Source organism: Polistes dominula, unplaced genomic scaffold, assembly GCF_049000335.1.
Source record: "Polistes dominula isolate Pdom_NZ unplaced genomic scaffold, Pdom_raw_medaka contig_20, whole genome shotgun sequence".
Lineage (NCBI taxonomy): Eukaryota > Metazoa > Arthropoda > Insecta > Hymenoptera > Vespidae > Polistes > Polistes dominula.
Window position 1 is genome coordinate 781264 of NW_028301147.1, and position 19064 is coordinate 800327.

The 19064-nt window shown below is 41.2% G+C and overlaps 1 protein-coding gene and 1 long non-coding RNA gene across 2 annotated transcripts in view; one reads left to right on the forward strand and one right to left on the reverse strand.

Annotated features, from left to right (window-relative positions):
- Positions 1-18797, forward strand: part of LOC149030880 (uncharacterized) — a 24902-nt gene extending 6105 nt beyond the window's left edge. The window contains exons 6-7 of the long non-coding RNA XR_016178222.1: positions 8353-8525; positions 18125-18797. This is a non-coding gene — a long non-coding RNA (uncharacterized LOC149030880). The remainder of the gene's footprint in view (positions 1-8352; positions 8526-18124) is intronic.
- Positions 728-14386, reverse strand: Wnt10 (Wnt oncogene analog 10). The gene is made up of 4 exons (XM_015322921.2): positions 12020-14386; positions 8343-8596; positions 4254-4537; positions 728-3775 (listed from the first exon to the last, which is right to left on the reverse strand). Exons 1-4 carry the CDS (start codon positions 12199-12201, stop codon positions 3239-3241), a joined length of 1257 nt encoding a protein of 418 aa, XP_015178407.2. The 5' UTR covers positions 12202-14386; the 3' UTR covers positions 728-3238.
- Positions 18798-19064: the final 267 nt, after the last annotated feature.

A 19064-nucleotide genomic window follows, 5' to 3' on the forward strand; every position in this document is an offset into this window, starting at 1 on the left:
AAGTAAAAAGGATTCGAATATTAGGATTAAGAATTTGATTTAATAAAGAAGGATTTCAAATATATCTACCATTGAAGATTATTTCTCATGAAGGATGTAATAGTAGTAGTAGTAGGGACTTCGAGGGAGGTAAGAATGTGCGTTAGAGATGTGCCGGAGCATCGTGCTCAAGCTTCTAATCTTGTTGCTCGGATCGATGCGCCTTGAAAAAGATCTTCTGGTGGGTCGCGATAAATTAATGCGCTTTATCGCGGCTTCTTCAGGGTCCTTCTGTACTACTACTACTACTACTACTACTACTACTATTACTATACGAACGAACGGAAGACGACAACGGTTAGTCAAAGGGATGCCGCTTACTTGCGAGCTCGCGAGCTTCAGATTAATGCGGATATGCGTCTACGTATCTCTCTCTTTCTCTCGGTTTTTCTTCTTCTTGTGACAAACTTTTTTTATCATTTTTCCCTCCCCGATGATTTTCATCAAACGTCTTCCTTTTTCTTCTTCTAATCGCATCACGCGTTTCGCATCCGTTCAAGAACTATTCATCTGGTAAACCTTGATTACGATCCTATTTCGGCATTGTCATGTCATGTACTTCTATATATATATATATATATTCGTTCACTAATATGGACTAACACTTATTTACGAATAAAGTATTGGTTAAAGAGAGAAACTACCTGAAGAAATTAAGAAAAGAAATTGACTGAATGACATTGTCATTAGACAGTTTTTTCTTCTTTTTTTTTCTTTTTTAATTTTATTTCAATCGAATTGCGATTTAGATTAGAATCAAGAAATCAACAACAGTACTACTACTACTACTCGTCTCCTGCGGTGAGATTTATGTAAAAACAAGTTGAATCGTCGTCGTCGTCGTCGTCGTCGTCGTCGTCGTTAAGTTCTCATCGGGAAAACGGAAACTTGTCATCTCCAAGAAAGTCAAAAGAATCGTGGGAGGTTAATCATCGTTACAAAGCGTTTGATTTTTACCGAGGATCATCGATAGAAAGAAAGAAATAGAAGTGGGAGGGAGGAGGGGGGGGGTGGGTACTCGGTACTTTCCTCTCATCTCCCTCCCTCTCACCCTCTCGTTTATTCTCTCTCATACAAAATCAATAAGCTCTTCCTCCTTTCCGTTCCTCGTTCACTCGTTCGTTCGTTCGAGTGAGTGAGTGAGTGAGTGAGTGAGTGAGTGAGTGAGTGAGCGAAAGAAAGAATCAAACCTCTTCTCTTCTCTTCTTTTCTCTCTTTCACCCTTTTTATCTGCCCCTCTCCCTCCCTACCCCTCCCCCCCACCTCCCACCTCCCACTTCTCTTTCTCTCGGTGTTTGTATTCCTCATGCTGGGTGAAGTTGCGTTGGAGATGCGCAAGACGAATCGTCGTTGATCGGACGATAAAGCCTTGTACTGGTCACACTTCGTATTATTGGCGGCTAGAATCAAAGGACTAGGTGCATCTTAGCTGAGTTGAGCTAAACCAACTCAAGTCTTGAGTCTTATATATATATATATATACGTGCAAACCTTTTCCTACGTGGATAAACATTCTACGGGCGTAGCTCGCGTTCTCAACAAAAACCATCTCAACCGATCGTCGACTCGTCGTCGTCTTAGTCGTCGTCTTAGTCGTCGTCGTTCTTCTCTTCTTCGCCATCACCATCACCTTCTCCTTCTCTTCCTCCCCCCTGTCCTACCCCTTCTTTCTTTCTTTTTCTTATTATCCTTCTTTTTCTTCACCTTTTCCTTACTCTCTTTCTCTCTCTCTCGCTCTCTCTTTGACGACAGGTATTGGGAAATGAAGATGACGCGACTACGACGAGGACGAGTACGAGTACGAGTTAGTAGTTTTGTATCTTAGTTCTTTATTTTTTTTTGTATTAGTTTTTTTTTCTTTTTTTTTTTTTTTGCGCAAGGGAATAAAAAGGATTGGCACAGATTTTTTTGTAAAGCTGACTCTTCGCGAGTTAATCTATTGGTCGATCAATAAGAATGAACCTATGCTTCTGTGGCCAATAAGGTTTTGCATTAACGAAAGAAATTGGAGCATTGAAAGAATAAAAAAGGGCTTCAATTATATAGGATTAACTAATTTGGTAACTGGGGTTTGTTTGTTACTTAAAATATTCATAAACGAGTTTATTTTCTTTTTGTGTGTGTGTGTATGTATGTTGATTCTGTGGAGGGTAGAGGTAAGGAGGTAACATCTCTTATGGGAGAAAATATGAAAAAGTGTCCAGCCTTTTTTATAAATAATAATTGAAAAACCTTCCAGAATGGCGCTGGTGTAGACAAAAGGTATGGTATGAATGTAGCAATTGTAAACGAATTGAAGTATGCCGAGTTATGTAATAATGTAATAAATATAACCTTAAAGAAATTATTATGAGAAAACGTGTAGCTAAAGTGATTTTATTTACGTGAACTTTGAATAACTAAACAGTTATGGGTCAAATTTGTGTTCCTTATTTCTCAATTCTAATCTAATAATATTTGACGTTTACTTTAAAATTTACCCTCTAGGTACTGTGGCGCCACCCTAATTGAATACATTTCGACGGACACTTTGCATATACAGAGATGTTACTCCTAACCTCTACCCTCCATGGTATGTTGATACGTCGCTATCCAGGGATTAAACAAATGAGGTAGATGAGAATTACAGGAACTCTCTTTATTGTACGCGTATAATTAAATCGTATATAATGGATCCGCACGTTCTTATCGCACTGAACGCACCAATCATAATACGTCTTGATTCTAATAATACTGCGACGGAGGTGTGTAAGAATGGGTTGATGAAGTAAACGATTTAAATAGATTCATTTAAATAGAACGTCGATATAAATAAATTAAGAGTTTTTCTTATAGTCTACGACAATTGTTTTATAATATTATTGTTATTATTATTATTATTATTATTATTGTTATTATTATTATTATTATTAATATAATTATTTATTTTTTTGTTGTTTTCTTTCTTTTTTTTTTCTTTTTTCTTATTAGTGACAACGACTCGACGGAAACAAAGATTCTTCGATGATTCGTCGGATCGATGATTCGTTTCGATATTTAATTTTTTTTTTTTTCGAACGATCGCATATATTTGAAGTTTTTCATTTTATTCTTTTCATTTTTTTTTGTTCTTGTTTAAATTCTAACGCATTCCATAGTTCGCTCAACACGTTATACTTCTACAAGTTTTGTTTTGTTTTGTTTTTTTGTTTCAAGTGTTTCACTTGCAAACGGTGATCCACTCCTCGACGGTGCAATTTTGACACTGAACGTAGCAGCACCAATGAAAATTGCACTTGCACCTTTCCGTACGCCTTTGCCTGACAACGTTGTATCCTCTTCCGCAACATAGACTACCACATCCGTCACCAGCCGAGCTTGTCTTGTTGCATCTGCGACCTGTCGTGCCAGGTATGTCAGCGTGTTGATCCTTTTCGCAAAAGTTTGGTGACTTTTGATAATAGAACAGTTGTTTCGCTAAATCACGTGGTTTCCTTTTACGTCCGGCACCTCTTTCACGATGTTTCTGTCTTTGCCTTTGACGATCTGGTCTTCTTCTTCTGGAACCTCTCGCCCTTGCCAATGGGGTTACGCTACCGAGATTACTTTGGGCGACCAGGACGGCATTTCTGAAACGATCTTTGAGCATTTTGCCGACCACACGAAAATCTGGCACGACTTTCCAACAGGTTTTCAATTCGCACGAACCTGACATACCGTGACACTTGCATCTCACTTGCATGTTGCTCGCAACCGACTGAAACACAAAAGTCAACAAGATATTGTAGAAAGGAATGACGTACTGACCAAGGGAACACAGGAGGGAACATGGTGGAATGAAAGAGGGAGAGAGAGAGAGAGAGAGAGAATGAAAAACACCGAATCTAAGTTGCCTTTCTTTTAGACAAAGAGGTGTCGCGTACAAAACAGTTAATGAGTCTACGGCTGGGTGGTCCCGCCCGGGGCTTCGTCTTAATAACGTTGAGACCTCAGCGATGCTCCGAGAGAGTACCACGAATGAGGAAAAGAGGAATAAAGAGAGAACCCCCTGAACGTCTTCTTCTTTGTCTTATTTTTTTTTTTTATGTCCTTTTTTACCCTCTTTTTGTTTCATTCGTGTTCCCTCAACCCCTTTACTTTGGTTTCCGCCATGAGGGCGGAGTTTCAACGTGTGGGACCAATCTAATAAAAAGTTTCGAGATTTTGTTCTTTGAAAATATGAAAATGAATTTTACCAGACGTCCTGCTTGATTGTTGTGCAAATTCACGGTTGATTGTATGTCGCCAGCTTTCTCCCGTGTATCTAGGAACTGTTTCGAAAACTCCATGCCGTAATCGAGATTGTGAGAACATCCTCCCCATTTCCATTGGGTGCCCCGTGCCTTTGCTGAGGGTTTAGCTTTGTAGCTGGACGGGTCGCATCCACAGGAGAGCAATTTTCCCATGCTGCAGGCTCGTGCCACGCTGTGTGCAACACCTGCCGCTGATATCGCGTAAGCGAACGCCGTCTCTCTGTAACCTGTGGTTTCAATATAATAATAATAATAATAATAATAACATCATAGATATCGCAATCTGCTTGAAGAGAAAGGTTTTGGTAGATAGCAAATTGCTTTTGCAAAGGAAACAGGGATGAAAGGAAGAAGAAGGATGATAATATACGAGGAATTCTGAGCTACCGTAGAAGAAGGAATTACAAATGGCCTATCGTTCGTTCGAACGTTTAGATTTTATTCAGCCGTCCGTCAAAACGACGAAACGCGTGCCCAGTACTCTTTTACTCGTACGTGAGCGAGTTTATTTCTTTCTTTTATTTCTTTTCGATTCTTCAACGGCACCTTTATCGCTAACCTTCATTAACGATCGAGAATAGATCTTGAGAATAAGAAAGAGACAAAAATAAAAATAAAGTAGCAAGAAGAAGAAGAAGAAAAAGAAGAAGGAGGAGAAGGAGGAGGATGACGCGAGAGCGTGCAGCACCCAGACCCTTCGTTAAGAGATGCGAGACGTCGGTCGCAGTTTTTCTTAGGGCCCTCCCGCGTCCAAGGTCCCTCTCTTCGTCTTTGGAGTCGGATTGACGGACGGCCGAGCGTCAAACCGCAGTGGTGGCTGTCAACTTACAAACGATACGACACACGAGCGTTGGCTGGCTTACAGTTGGAGCAACGAAGATTCGAAAAGGGGCCCTCCCTCTTTTCTCCTTCGACAATGCCCACATTACTCTACCCTTTCTCTCTGCATCGAGAAGTTTACTTCGAAGCCATGGATACCATGGGCAACCGGCCTGCCTGCCTGCCTGCCTGCTTGGTTGCTTGCTTGCTTGCTTGCTTGCTTGCTTGCCGGTCGACCGGCATTTGCAGTATTCATGAGGACGAGATACCGAGGAGACGCGCTAAAGGCGCTCCTAAAAGGATTTGTGGCATTCGTTCTCGACACCCGATGAGGCACCACGCTGCTGCCACTGCTGCTACTTTGTCTCTACCTTCTCCTCCTCCTCCTCCTCTTTCTTCCTCTTCGCGAAGGGATGCGAATGAACAAGGATGCAAAAGGATTCCACAAAAGGAAAGGAGATACCTTGGCACGGACTCTCCTCCTTTCCTTCAAACGCGATACCAAGTATTAATAATTCCGTAGCCGAGTCTTCCTTGAATCGTTAAGATTTCCAAGTGGCAAATGACGCGTAAACTCGGACACGCTATCCTTCAAGGTAGAAATATTTTCCACGATTCTTTCCACGAGCTTAACTTTATACTCTATATAAGGATATCGGTAAGAAAAGAGAAGAACCGTTTTATAATCGTCGTCGGTCCAAGTTTGCGCGAGAAAGGTGGTGTGGTGGTCACCACAGCACCACGGGGATTCTCGCAATAAATCCTTTGGCAAGAGCCGTGTGTCTCTTCTGGTTGGACAGCCCGCGGCCGGAAGAACGGAACGCCACTGAACCAGTAAGTAGTAGTAGTAAATAGTAGTAGTAGTAGTAGTAGTTGTTGTTGTTGTTGTTGCGAATAGCCAAGAGATCGAAGAGAATGAAAAATAAATAAAGAAATAAATAAAAGAAAAAGGGGAGAATCTTTCTTTACTCTTAGCTTTCACGATTGTGGGACACGGTGACGAATCGGCTTGGCAATTCCCCCAGACCCTTCTTAGCAAAGTTTCGCGTCAGATCCGATTCGTTACTCTTAGATAACTTAATAGATAGATAGGGGTGGGAGGGGGGAGGATGATGGGCTTTCGGATCGGAAGGAACGGAGTACGGGAGGTCCCTTCATTCGTGAAAGACTACTACTACTACTACTACTACTACTACTACTACCACTACTAATACTCGCAAAGAAGAACGTACCTAGCGTCGTCGATCGAACCGGTGCAACGAGTTTCTTAATTAATGGCCTTAAGATAGATCTGCCTTTTATATGACGATCGCCTTAGATGGTACCTTTCTCGCGCAGGTGGCGCTCGTTTCTTTTGCGATTCGTCGTTCGCGAAGCTAGCTCACCCCCTAACTCGTAAATTCTCGCGTTAGAAATGATTTTCTTTGAATTCAATCGGATTATATTCGAGCCGGTAGGTAGGTAGGTAGGTAGGTAGGTAGGTAGGTAGATAGAAGAAAGAAGAACACAAAATATGAGAGAGAAACTTTTCAAACTTTAATATTTTCATCTATTAAATCCACTTGTGCGGTCTTCCTTCCTGTCACTTTTCTAATTTTCGTTCATCATACTTTCTATTCTTCCTTTTTTTTTTTTTTGTAATAAAGAAGTAAAGGGTGTAAAGAAAAAGGTTGGTAGAATGGAAAGAAGAAATAAGAATAGAAGAGAGAGAGCAAACGTCGTCGTTGTCTCTCTCTCTCTCTCTCTCTTTCTTTCTCTCTGTGGGATTTAACGGCACGATGACTTTGGGGGACGTTTAGATGTTAGCTCCCGGACTCGAAATTCGACACGCTGGATTTCTTGCTGAGTGCTCTTGCCGTTTTTTTTTCTTTTTTTTTTCTTTTACAGTCAACTTTTCTACGATATTATAGACTTTATTTAAGAAGCTACGATCAATTGCGATTGTAAGATTTTTGAAGAGGAAACTTTCTCTCCAAACTTTTTTTATTCTTTAACAAATTTAGCTACGGTATTCGAATTAGGAATGGAAACCAACTGTATCGCGTATTGGACACGTTTTTATTGAAAGATTCTTTTTTTTTTTTTTTTTTTTTTTTTGATTTTATCACGATCAAAGAAGAATAATTATGTGAGAAATTTCAGTTTGAAATGATTTTCTTTTTTTTTTTTGTTTCCAGTTCGTAAGGAAGAACGGAAAGATAATCCTTTTACAGTTGGAATTTAATTGAACGTGGCTTTAATTACTTCTTTAGTATCATCAGAATTACCGTAGTCGCGTTTCTAACACATTCCAAATAAAAAGTAGACACACGTGAAAGATATTTTTTAATGAATCCCATATTAGTATTTTTATTATTTTCTAAAATTAAAATCATACTAATTCGTAAATCCGTTAAAACGTCGGACTCACAATATTATCCTCAACCAATCCTAATTTCTTACGACGAGGACTAAGAAAATTGAATGCATATATACACTACGCTAATGATGCTAATAGGATAACACTTTATTATCATAGATTTGAAAGATTTGACGAAAAGATTCGAGAAAAGGGAATTGAATCGACACCTTTTGACGTAACAGAACACACAGAGACTTGGGTAAGAAATCGTAAAGGGTCGATGAAAGTAGGCGAGATAACGAGATAGCTTTGTGAGTAAGGGCCAAATGTAAGGGAGAAGAAGAGAGGTTGTTGTTTCTCTGTTGTTCCGCGGGTCCTCGGGAGTCTTTTGTGGGAGAGGGAGAGCTCATGCTTTCAGGTCAGGTGCGCCCGATGTCGCGCTCTCGCGCATTCGTCCGACACGATATATGTTTCCTCTTTCGGCGCACGTACGCGCCACGACGAATTTATATGTCACGCTGGTCCAGTGCCGAGCTTGACTCCCCCCCTGAGTACTCCCCTCAAACCTTCTTATGGAATTGGGACAGGTTTTTGGACGGTGCCCTTGTTGCTTCCTCCGTTAGCAACGCCAACGAGGAAGAGACGTGAGGATGACGAAGAGGATGACTACGAGAAACTCGTGCTCTTGTGATTTAATGAAATTTTTTTTTATTTTATTCATTTCTCTTTGCTTTATCTATTATTTTTATTTTACCTATCTTCTTTTAGTAAAATTTCCAAGAAGGTTGTATTGGGGTTTTACGGAAAGTTTCTACTGATTGATAATATTGTTGTTGTATTACAATTATATAGTTAAATGATTAGAATATTACCTCTTTGCAGGAGTACACTGCTCTGTTGGGTTCTGCTGCTCGGCGTTAGAGAGGAACAGTTCCACCTGTGCCACATGAACTGATGCTGACATTCTAATATCGCCATTTGTAATCCCTGGAGTGCTGCTACCGTAACGTCCGGATTCCTGTGACAGAGTTCACGCTGTTCCTTCGTTAATCCAGGTATTCCGTTGCAAACTACAGCACTGCCACTGACCCAATCCTCGACCGAATTGCTCATCAAACAATTGCCGCTGCAAACGAACAAGATGTAGATCTTTTTTATTAACGGGACACACACACACACACACACATGCACAAACACGTAAAAGATTTATCGTTGCTTTTTCGTACATTTGCCAATTTCTTGGAATCGCGAGAAAGCCGATCTTCCCACGGACAAGTTCGATCGGTTTGAGTGATTTCGGTCGGTACGGAATGTCCCGTCGTCGCGAAGATTCCTCGTACGATCGCGGTATGCCGTGATCTCCTTCCTTCCTAACTTCCCCCCTCATACCTACCCCTACCCCTAACCCCTTTCTCTCCCTCTTTTTCTCTTTCTCATCAAGATCGAGGTTCCAGCTCTCGCTTTTATCGGATTCTCGATCGCGAACCTTTGCTCGTTCTTGAATCTTTTCAAAGATCGATGGGGGATTCTCATGCCAGATAGGAAAATCTAAGAAAGTGCACTTATTCCTCTCTTTCTCTCTCTCTCTCTCTGTCTCGTTTTAGATTGAAATTAATTAATCGAACATCAGGCAGAAGCCGTCGTTTAAGATAACACACTAAGAGCTCTTATTCCAAGAGTCAAAGGCCGTTATCACGATGGTTAGTAAGGAAAGGGATGATGATGATGATGATGATGATGGTGGTGGTGGGTAGTAAGTCTATGGTTTTGATCTGTTCTTTGAGGAGCATTCTCGCACGCGCACCTCTTGACCTCGGCCTCATAAAATCATTCAAAAGAAAACAGACACGTACTATATGGTACATCATGATACATGGTACATGGTGAATACGGAAAGGTGGGGAAGGATAATCTTGAAAAGTTGAAGAAATGTCAGGGAAGTTGATTTCTCGCGTTGCAACAACAACAGCTGGATGAGTTAGGGTAACAGGACGAGACGGAGATTCTTTGGGCTGGTTCGGTAAGTTTATCCGCGCGTACAAATTAGCTTCGACGAGCTTCTCTTAAAGTAAAAGTTGTGTATGGCACCCGTGCGGAGAGTAAGAAAAAAGAAGAAGAAGAAGAAGAAGAAGATACGGACCGGGAACGGGGTATGTCGAGGACGACACGAGGAGGGAGAAGAAGGCACGCTGGTAAAAAAAAAAGAATTAAAAAAAAAAAAAAGAAGAAGAAGAAGAGAAACCATGGCTCGGGACAACTCGGTAGTTTCTGCGGAGTGTGGGAAAGGATGGCAAAAGGAGGGGTGAGGCTTTTTAGGGTCGTCGAGGTTATTGAGGGCTCCCATTACCGGTACATCCGTGCCCCTAACGCTATCTTTCGCGCTATTGATGATCTACCGAAAGCAGATTAATGATCTTAACTCGCTCAACAAATTGCCGAAGACACCGTACGGACGGTTGAGCCTATCAACGGATTCCTTTTGCTACCTCTCTGGTACCTTTCTTCTTGTCTCACTTCTCGCACAAGAAGCGATGTGCTGCTGCTGCTGTTGCTGCTGCTGCTGCTTAAGGAACTCGTCTTTGCGTTACCGTCATTCTCGTTGAAATACCATGGTCCTTGGGTTTCGATTTGAAAAGATAACGAGTCCATAGATCGACGCTTGAATCGGATTACATTAAACTTCTGGGTGCCATGTAGGATATAATACCGAGATTCTACTTTAGCTTTTAAATCGTTTCTCTTTTTGTTTTTTCTTCCTTTCTTTTTTTTCTTTCTAGTACGTAATTTACATTCGCGAGCAAGAATAATCTTGGAAAAGGGGTTACTTGGTGGAATCCAAAATGGCTTCGTTCTTTCGGTTCTCCCTTCTCGTCTCATCCCATTCCGTATCGTCTTGAAGAACGAGAAGAAACGGAATTTCACGTTTAATGGGGCATGTGAGAAAGAGAGAGAGAGAGAGACCTTTGCTTGGTACCATGAGCTTCAAGAAAACTCGTTAGCGGGTTATTTCGCGAGAACAACGAACTAGTTATCGGTTTGCCTCGTTCTTTGCTATGTCATGAAATTAGTTTGTGAATTAGGAAGAATGAAATGAAACAAAAAAGATGAAAGAACAAACAGAGAGAGAAAGAGAGAGAGAGAGTCAAGGATAAGATTCGCGCGTGTCGTAGCAGCCTGGAGAATGGACGCGGAGGACTTGGGTCGCGCGAACCAGTTTATCGACTATTATATCGTCGAGAACGTAATTCAATGCCCCGTAGCGAAGTACATCGCGCATACATTGTGCGGGCACGTTCTCGCGTCCTGCACTGGGACGAGTGCACGAGTCGGTGCAATTATTTACGACGAGTCGGCCCCAACCAAGGGGATTCCACCGTAGACTACTACGAAGACGACGACGTGTATCGGTAGATCCGATATCCCCATAACGAGGAAGAAAAATCTAAGAAGAGTTGTAATGCCTAACGCCAAATAACTATGTCTCAAAGACGTTGATCTTTTTTTTTTTTTTTTAAATAAACATTCGCGATTACATTTACGAGCTGTGTGTCGTAGAATTGTTCTAAATAAATAAATTTCATAGTTGATATGAATGATTCCGATTATCATCATTGGGTGATGATAAATCGAATTGGGAATCGATTGAGAAGTTTTTTGTTTGTTTTAAGTCGTTGATCGAAAGTTTTTGCTCGCCTTGATCGTTGTTTATTTTTTTGGTTTTTTTTTTTAGAGACACCTGCATCAGTTTGAAAAAAGAAAGACATGGGGAAAGAAGAAAGTACTTACCTATAAGGTATATAATGTTACAGTAAGGTATTTCCATAATGAGAGAGAAGTTTGATGCCGAAATTGAAGAGAACGAAATTTGAAGAAGGTAACAGCCTCGGGTGAAATAACGTTACCGATATTTATACTTGATAACGTGGTCACGAATAGCTACTTATATATCTTCAAAGGAATCGTCTATCCTTTTTAAAAAGGAATCATCATATATTCGTAAACGTCACGTATGCGAAATAAGAAATTTCAGCGTCGGGGACGACGTTATTATACTTGTAAAAGAGAAGAACGCTTACGTGATAGGCCGTCGGAAGAGTGTGTAGTAAAGGAAGGGTAACGGAAGGGTAAGGGAAAGATGGTTCTTCAAGTATCGGTGGATATAAAGCGATCGAGTGACGCTTTAATAAAGTCGTTAGGCTAAGCTTCGATCGAAATTCGATACGTAAACGAGAGACGAGAAAGAAGAGGATTTAATCTCTGCTTCAGAGAGTAACAGAGAGAGAGAAAGAGAGAGAGAGAGAGAGAGAGAGAGAGAGAGAGAGAGTGTATGTGTATGTAAGGAAAAGAAGAAGACGTGCCGCTAACGATTTCTGCGATCGGTATCTTAGAGAAGAAGAAGCGTTAAATAAACAGAAAACGACGAGACGTCAAAGTGTTCTTAGTAAAGAAGACATATCAACGACGACAGTGGGCCACGTGGCAATCACTATCTCTCTTTCTCTTTCGATTTAGAGATAAAAAGAAAAAAGTGTCCTTTACTTTTACTCACCGTCGATGTTCGAATAATAGAAGAACTAGGACTACGTAGCGAGCTAGTGTATTAGCGATTCGTGATATGTTGTTTTTCCTAGCGATTTTAGTAGAACCAACACCAGAACCAGCACCAGCACCACCACCACTAGCCGGAGGTCCTTCGTAATAAATACGGCCTGGTAGTAGAGACGAAGGCATCCTGTCATCGCCCCGAGGACGTCTCTTTTCTCTCGGCGGCCGCGTTTTGCCCACTTTAAAAAAGACTCGAGTGGGGAGAGCCCTCGGTCCAGGGTTGTTCGTTGCACACCCCTAGCACCCGAACGGAAGGACCCTTCTTCTTCTTTCGCTTTGGCCTCCGAACGCTCTCCGAACGCTCTCCGAACGATCTTCTCTCCTCTCTTCTTCCTCTTCTTAACGTTTGCGGTGCCTGTGATCAGCAGCCTGGCACGCGTCGAGGACTCCTCCTCGCCCCCGGGCACCGGCGGCGCGAATCCTTTGACGTTCTCTCTTTTCTCTCTCTCTCTCTCTCTTCGATTTGAGAGCTCCTACTTTTTTTTTCTTTCTGTGTATGTGTGTGTATATCGTTCGAGGGTCGTTCCGAAAACTACCTACCCTGCGCGACAAAGATATCTCCTCGCCCGATTCTCTCACCACCACCCCCCTAACCCCCTTGCTGAATTTCTTTTTCCTTCGATGACAAGCCTCTCCTCCTCCTCCTCCTCCTTCTCCTCCTCTCTTATTCGATTTTTGCCTTCGAGCTTTCTACCCTCCTCCTCCTCCTCTTTAGTATTTTCGACACCACCACCAGTGATATTTATTTGGATGAAAAATATTAAAGAAATAAATATTAGAGAGAGAGAGGGATAGAGATAGAAATAATCTTTCCAATTAATCGAAGCTTTCGTTTGACTCGTCTCGCGTTAATTATTTTTCTTCGTTTATTCGTTAATTCGTTCACAACTTGTTCGATGCACCTTAACATTTCTTTCTTTTCGATTTACGGCAACGAATAATATGTCCGTACGAAGATCACAGGTAACGTCCACCTGTTCGACGATGAAAACAGCCTGTACGACGAACGTAACAACAACATCCTTTTCCTCGTGAAACTCGTCCGAAAATGTATCGTTTTGTTTTTCTTTAACTCATCCACATTTCCCACCCATGTGTTTGGATGGACCGAAATTAGTCGGAAAAGAAACAGAACCTTTGGGCATCACCACCACCACCACCACTACCACCACTACCATAAGTACCACCACCACGATCACTATCACACGTAGAAGCACCGATCTCACGGGAACACCTTCTCTCCTTGTTTTTCTTTTTTCTCTACGTTTTATTTTGGAAAAATTTTCAAAGATGACGACGTATTGCTCCGCACTTCCGGTATGCGTGTGCTCGCGGCGAAGTGTCAAGCTTAAATAAAAGAAAAGTCGCCCTCCGGCTCCCTCCCACACACTCCCTTCTTCCTCTTCTCTTCCTCCTTCTTCCCCTCCCTCTGCCACCAACCCCACCTCCACCTCCACCTCCTGCTCCTCCTTGATCTCTCTCTCTCTCTCTCTCTCTCTCTCTCTCTCTCTGTCTCGTGGGCGCGCTCGCGCTTCGGTGCGCGTCTATCTCTCGGTTGTTCGTTCGTTCGTTCGTTCGTGCAAACAGTCGAATGCAAACTTCCCGTCCGGCTTACTTAGCGAGGATCGCTAACGATGACTATGACGATGACTATGACGACGAAAACTACGATGAAGCAAAAGGAGAGGTCGTGGTATAGAGAGATGGGGGGGACATGCAAACCAACCAAGAAAATAAATCAAATAAGTGAACGAAGTAGATGAATAAAAAGTAGAAAAAGGGTGGGGGAGGAAGATCGGGAAAGGATCTTCGATGTTAGATGGGAGAGGGGGAAAAAGGATGGTTCAAAGGATCGTTAAAAGACCGATACGGTTAGAGATATTCGCGCACTCGTACTTGCTGTATCTTCTTCTTCTTCTTCTTTAGTTTTTTTTTTTTTTTTTTTTGATTGGTTTATCTATGGATAGTGACGGATGGATGGATAGATGGATGGATGGATGGATGGATGGCGGTGCAGTTAGCTGCGTTGCTGCTGCTGCAGCTCGGAGAGACGGAGATAATCTGAGGATCGGTGGTGGTTCGTTCGTTCGTTCGTTGGTTGGTTCGTTCGTTGGTTCGTTCGTTTGCTCGTTCGTTCGAGAACGGCGCGTCACGCCGGGGACGAGCGAGTAGAAGAGCTGTCAGGATGATCGGCCCCGTCTATGACGAACTCGGTGCGCACACGGACAGGCCCCCCCCTCCCCTTCTCTCCTTTCTGTACCCTTTTTCACCCACCCATCGTATTCGTTCGTTCTTTTGCTTGCTATCCTTGTCGCAGAAGGGAGAAGAAGAAGAAGAAGAAGAAGAAGAAGAAGAAGAAGAAGAAGAAGAGAAAGATGATGAAAATGATGAAGATGATGAAGAGGGCTCTCGAGTGTTAGAGGAACCAACGGATCCCCCCACCACCACCACCACCAGTACGGCGGCGCAACGCGTCGTCGTCGTCGTTGACTACCCTTCAGAAAAGGGGCAGACACCTAGGCAGACGCTAACTTTCCCTCCGACGTGCTGAGAGAGGACCGTTCCGCGCAAAAACCCTCCCTCCTGGTGTCCTCCCTCCTCTCACACACCTCCGCGCTCCTCCTTTTCTCGGATCAACTCTCTGGATCGACGTCTTTTAACAGCCCCCCTCCACTCCAAACCAACCAACCCCTCTCTCTTTCTCTCTCTCTTGAAATATTTGCTTCTCATTCTTTCTTTCTCGTTTCTCGAAAGAAGAAGAAGAAGAAGAAGAAGAAGGAGAAGGAAGATTGTTAAGGGAAGAGGGTAGAAAGTGAAATAGGCGGGAAAGGAGGGGAGGGAGGAAGGAAGGAAGGAAGGAAGTTGGGCTCGGTCGATTACGTGACAGGACGAGTGGGAGGAGCGAATCTTCCCCTACCCCAGCATCCCTCGGAGAGGAGTCGATCGACGTAATTGAGGCCTTATCTTTCGTTAGTCTCTACCTTAACGCCTACTCATCCCCCCCGCCCCCCACACTTTATTCTTCTTACCATCATCCCCCTTTTATACTTCGATTTTTCTTGTTTTTTTTTTTTTTTTCAATCAAAATTTTAGCCCGACAATATGTGCAAATAATTAAACATTTTGAATTTGTCAAAGGATTATTTGAATTCCATCGTGGGCCCATTGTTAAATGAGAAATGACGAAGATGAATGTTACTTTGAATGTGTTAGAGAAAGCGTTTGGTTTTTTTGTTTTGTTTTTCAAGTTAAAAAAAGATTCAAAGTAAAAGTAAACCTTTTTTTTTTTTTTTTGTACGAATGAGAAATTCACGCGAATCAGTAAGAACAGCGGCACGAGAGTTGTTTGTAGAAAAGAGAATCCGGTTTTTCGTTCTGAACGTACGTTCGATCGCGATAAGATGAGAAGGAGGAGGAAGAGGAGGAGGAGGAGGAGGAGGAGAAAGAAAAGAATACGGTACCTTAACCCGTATCGCACGATGATGATTCGTTTAACGTTTTGCGAAACGATTCAGGATTGCACAAAAAGATGGTTCGATCGGTGAGACCGTGGTAATCGATGGGGGATCGGTCAGTTCACGTTCATCGTTTGTTTGGTGAGAAACGCGGAAGAAATCAACGTAAATGGTGAATAAATAAAAAAAAAAAAAAAGAAAAGTTAAACCGTAAGAAGGACCGAATTGAAGGGACTCTTGGTAGTATACACGTTAAGTGTGAAAAATCGTTGATAATCGCAAAACCACCCTGTTGGACTCGTTTAATTGAGACGTCGATGGTCGTTTAACAAGAAATTTGTCAGAACTGAAAAAAAAAACAAAAAAAAAACAAGAAATCTTTTTCTACGCTTCGTTCATTTTTAGTTTAGGCCTTTGCTTGTTGTTGTCGAATAATAGATAGAGTAGAAAAATATTTCGAAGAGCAACAGAGACAGAGAGATTAATTGGAAATAATAATAGTAGGCTCGTGTAGTATGAAAAGCAGGAACAGAAAGCTCGATGGGAACTTAATATCGTTGAAAGCGGCCGAATTCTCGTATCCTGGGGGAGGAAGGGGGGAAGGGGGGTAGGGTGGTTTACTGCTTGGAATGTTTTAATAACGTGCATTCCCCGTCTCGATCGATCCCAGCGTCCGACGAAAAGGGCGAATACTTCGTTGTACGAGTTAGTAAAATCCCATTGGCTCGTCAGACCTATTACATAAATTTCTCTTGATAAAAAAAAAAAAAAAATCAAATATTTAATATAATAAAAGAATTAATATAACACGTGTGTGCGTGTGCGTGTTGTGCAAGGATTCACAACAGCCGCCATTTTATTATTTTAGCTAGCGTGAGTTTGGTGGTGATGGTGGTGGTGGTGGTAGTGTCGTTCAGGTGATGATGGCGTGTATATATCCGAGTAAGTTTACACATTTTAAGGACCACTTGTTCATCTTGACAGAGTGATCGTGATTTTGACGCTAAGGACAAGAGGAACCATTTTTCGGGATAGAAAAAAAAAAAAAAGAAATAAAAAAGGTCGAGAGGGATCTTCTATTGTGATGATTGTGTAGCAAGGATAATACTCGTCTTCCTTTCTCTCTCTCTCTCTCTCTCTCTCTCTCTCTCTCTTGAAAAGAAGGAAAAGAAGAAGCAACGACTCGAACGAAAGAGGATCGTTTAAGCCCGGAACTGATCCGGTCCTCTTTCCTTCACTTTCTTTCAATACACTCCTATCGTTTACGTTATTTCCTTCTTGATGTTTTTCAAGAGAGAGAGAGAGAGAGAGAGAGAGAGAGAGAGATATCCGTTACAAAATAGAAACGGTTGATCGCACGATCGAGAGGAAGATACACGTTTAGCTCTGGATGATCGGCATCGTTTTCGCTAAAAGCCACTTGTTGATGTTCGTCCGAGCATGATCGATTTATTCGCTAAAAATAGTCCTCTCCGGTATAATCTGCTTTTGGGGATCATAGATGTTACGCCTGTTTAACGCGGAACCATCGTCAACTTTAGTTCAACATATTCGTTAACCGACGGGCCTCTCTTCTGCTTTTTCAACATTCCGTTTGTCAGCTTACTTTTCCTCCTTTCTTTGCACCAATCAAATAGACAAAAAATACACACACACACACACACACACACACATATGTTTCTCACATAGAATATATAAGAAGGAAGAAAGATATTTTTCGTCTTTTTATTCCGCTTGCGCGCTCAAATCCTAGAAGATTGTCCGCTCAACAAAGAAATGTTTCTTTAGCTTTAGATCCTCTTATAGAAAAGAATGCTGCTGATTGGTAAGTGGAAAAAGTATCGATACACATGAAAAAGGAAAATACATAATTGTATAAATGTATATATCTTTTTCTTTAAGAAGATAATTTTCTAATAAGATCCTGTAAGCATATTAACCTGTCGAACCAATGTGTGTGTGTGTGTGTGTGTGTCTTTTTCTTTTCTTTCATTTTTATTCAAACGAAATGAATTGTGCTTTTAGTGATCTATACACCAATTATATTACAATACTTAGAAAATAGTGAAAAAAAAAAAAAAGAAAAAAACGATAATCTTTTCAATAAGAAAAGAAAATATTTTCCAAAGTTTGTTCACAAAGTATACATTTCTGTCATGGATATATGGTCAATGGGATTATTTCTTAGAATCCGAATTTTCTTTCTTTCTTTCTTTTTTTTTTTTTAATTAGAAATATTTATACGGAATTTTGATTGTATTTATGAATATTAGTAGTTTTTTTTTTTTTTAGAAGATAAATGATTTTTTCCTTTTTTTCTTCAGTCTTATAAATCATCATCGATTGTATGATTTTCAATGATGATGAACAAAAAAAAAAAATTCTAAAATCAATTTGACACGTGATGATACTTGGGTTATTTGATGAACCATATACACTATGGTATTGTATTGTATTATAGTAATGTCATTTTTAGGTTTGAGTAGGAAATATTTTTGAAATATTATTCCTGTATATTGTTGAGACGAACAATGAAGGTAATAATTTTTGGTAAAAATCGTCAAAGCATTTGTAATGTTGAATTTGAAAAATAGGTCGGTGAAAGGAGCAAGAAAGGGCCTACCAAGAGAAAAGAAGAGGAGAGGGCCACCGTGCTAGGCAGCTATTATACCAAAGCAGACCAAAAAGCAGCCATAGGGATTCGAAGAGTGGATTCTTGGCTCGACCAACGGCAATCCGAATAAATAAAAAGGGAAAATAAGATATATGCGTGTGGGTGTGGCGGCGGGCGGGACCCGGGCTCATTGCCACCTCCGAAGCTGTCGGATCTCGCACTCCCCATCGATGTGTGGTTGTAGCTATGGTGGTCCCGGGCCAACATATCCGAGTCCTATACTTTCTTCGATCCTTTCTCTCAACTTTTTTCCCTTTATTCATTCTTTCCAATTCCATTAGATTTCATCTTATTCTTCTTCTTCTTTTTAACTTTGAACAATTTATCGAGAAATAGCAGATACGCTTTAAATAGGGTAAAAACATACATAATTTTGTCAAGAATCCATGCATTTAACAATGATCTATGATTGATGGTTGAAATGATTTAATAGACACCTCTCTGCTACGACCACCAAAGATGAATTTAGCAAGAGAATATTATTTGTTGGTATTCCTATTTATCCATTTAATGTTAAACGACAACGACAGATGATGATTTGTATAGCTCATAGAAACATTTTCTATAAGTCACGAACATTTCTTCCGTTTCCTTTTTTATTTTATATTTTATTTTATTTGATTTGATTTTATTTTCTCAACCGGTCTTTATGGTGATCAGCGTGTAACCTAAAAGCGTAACCAAAGTATCTAAATCGTCTCATGAAGGGTTGAAGTTGACAAAGCGTCGTTCGAACCGTAACCAATGGCGTATACTAAAGATTCCATAGTTTTTTAAACCGTATATTGGTTGAATTCCTCTTTGGACTATGAAAAATTCATTCCTGCGCCGTTGGTGACTTTTTCTTTTGGATTGTGATG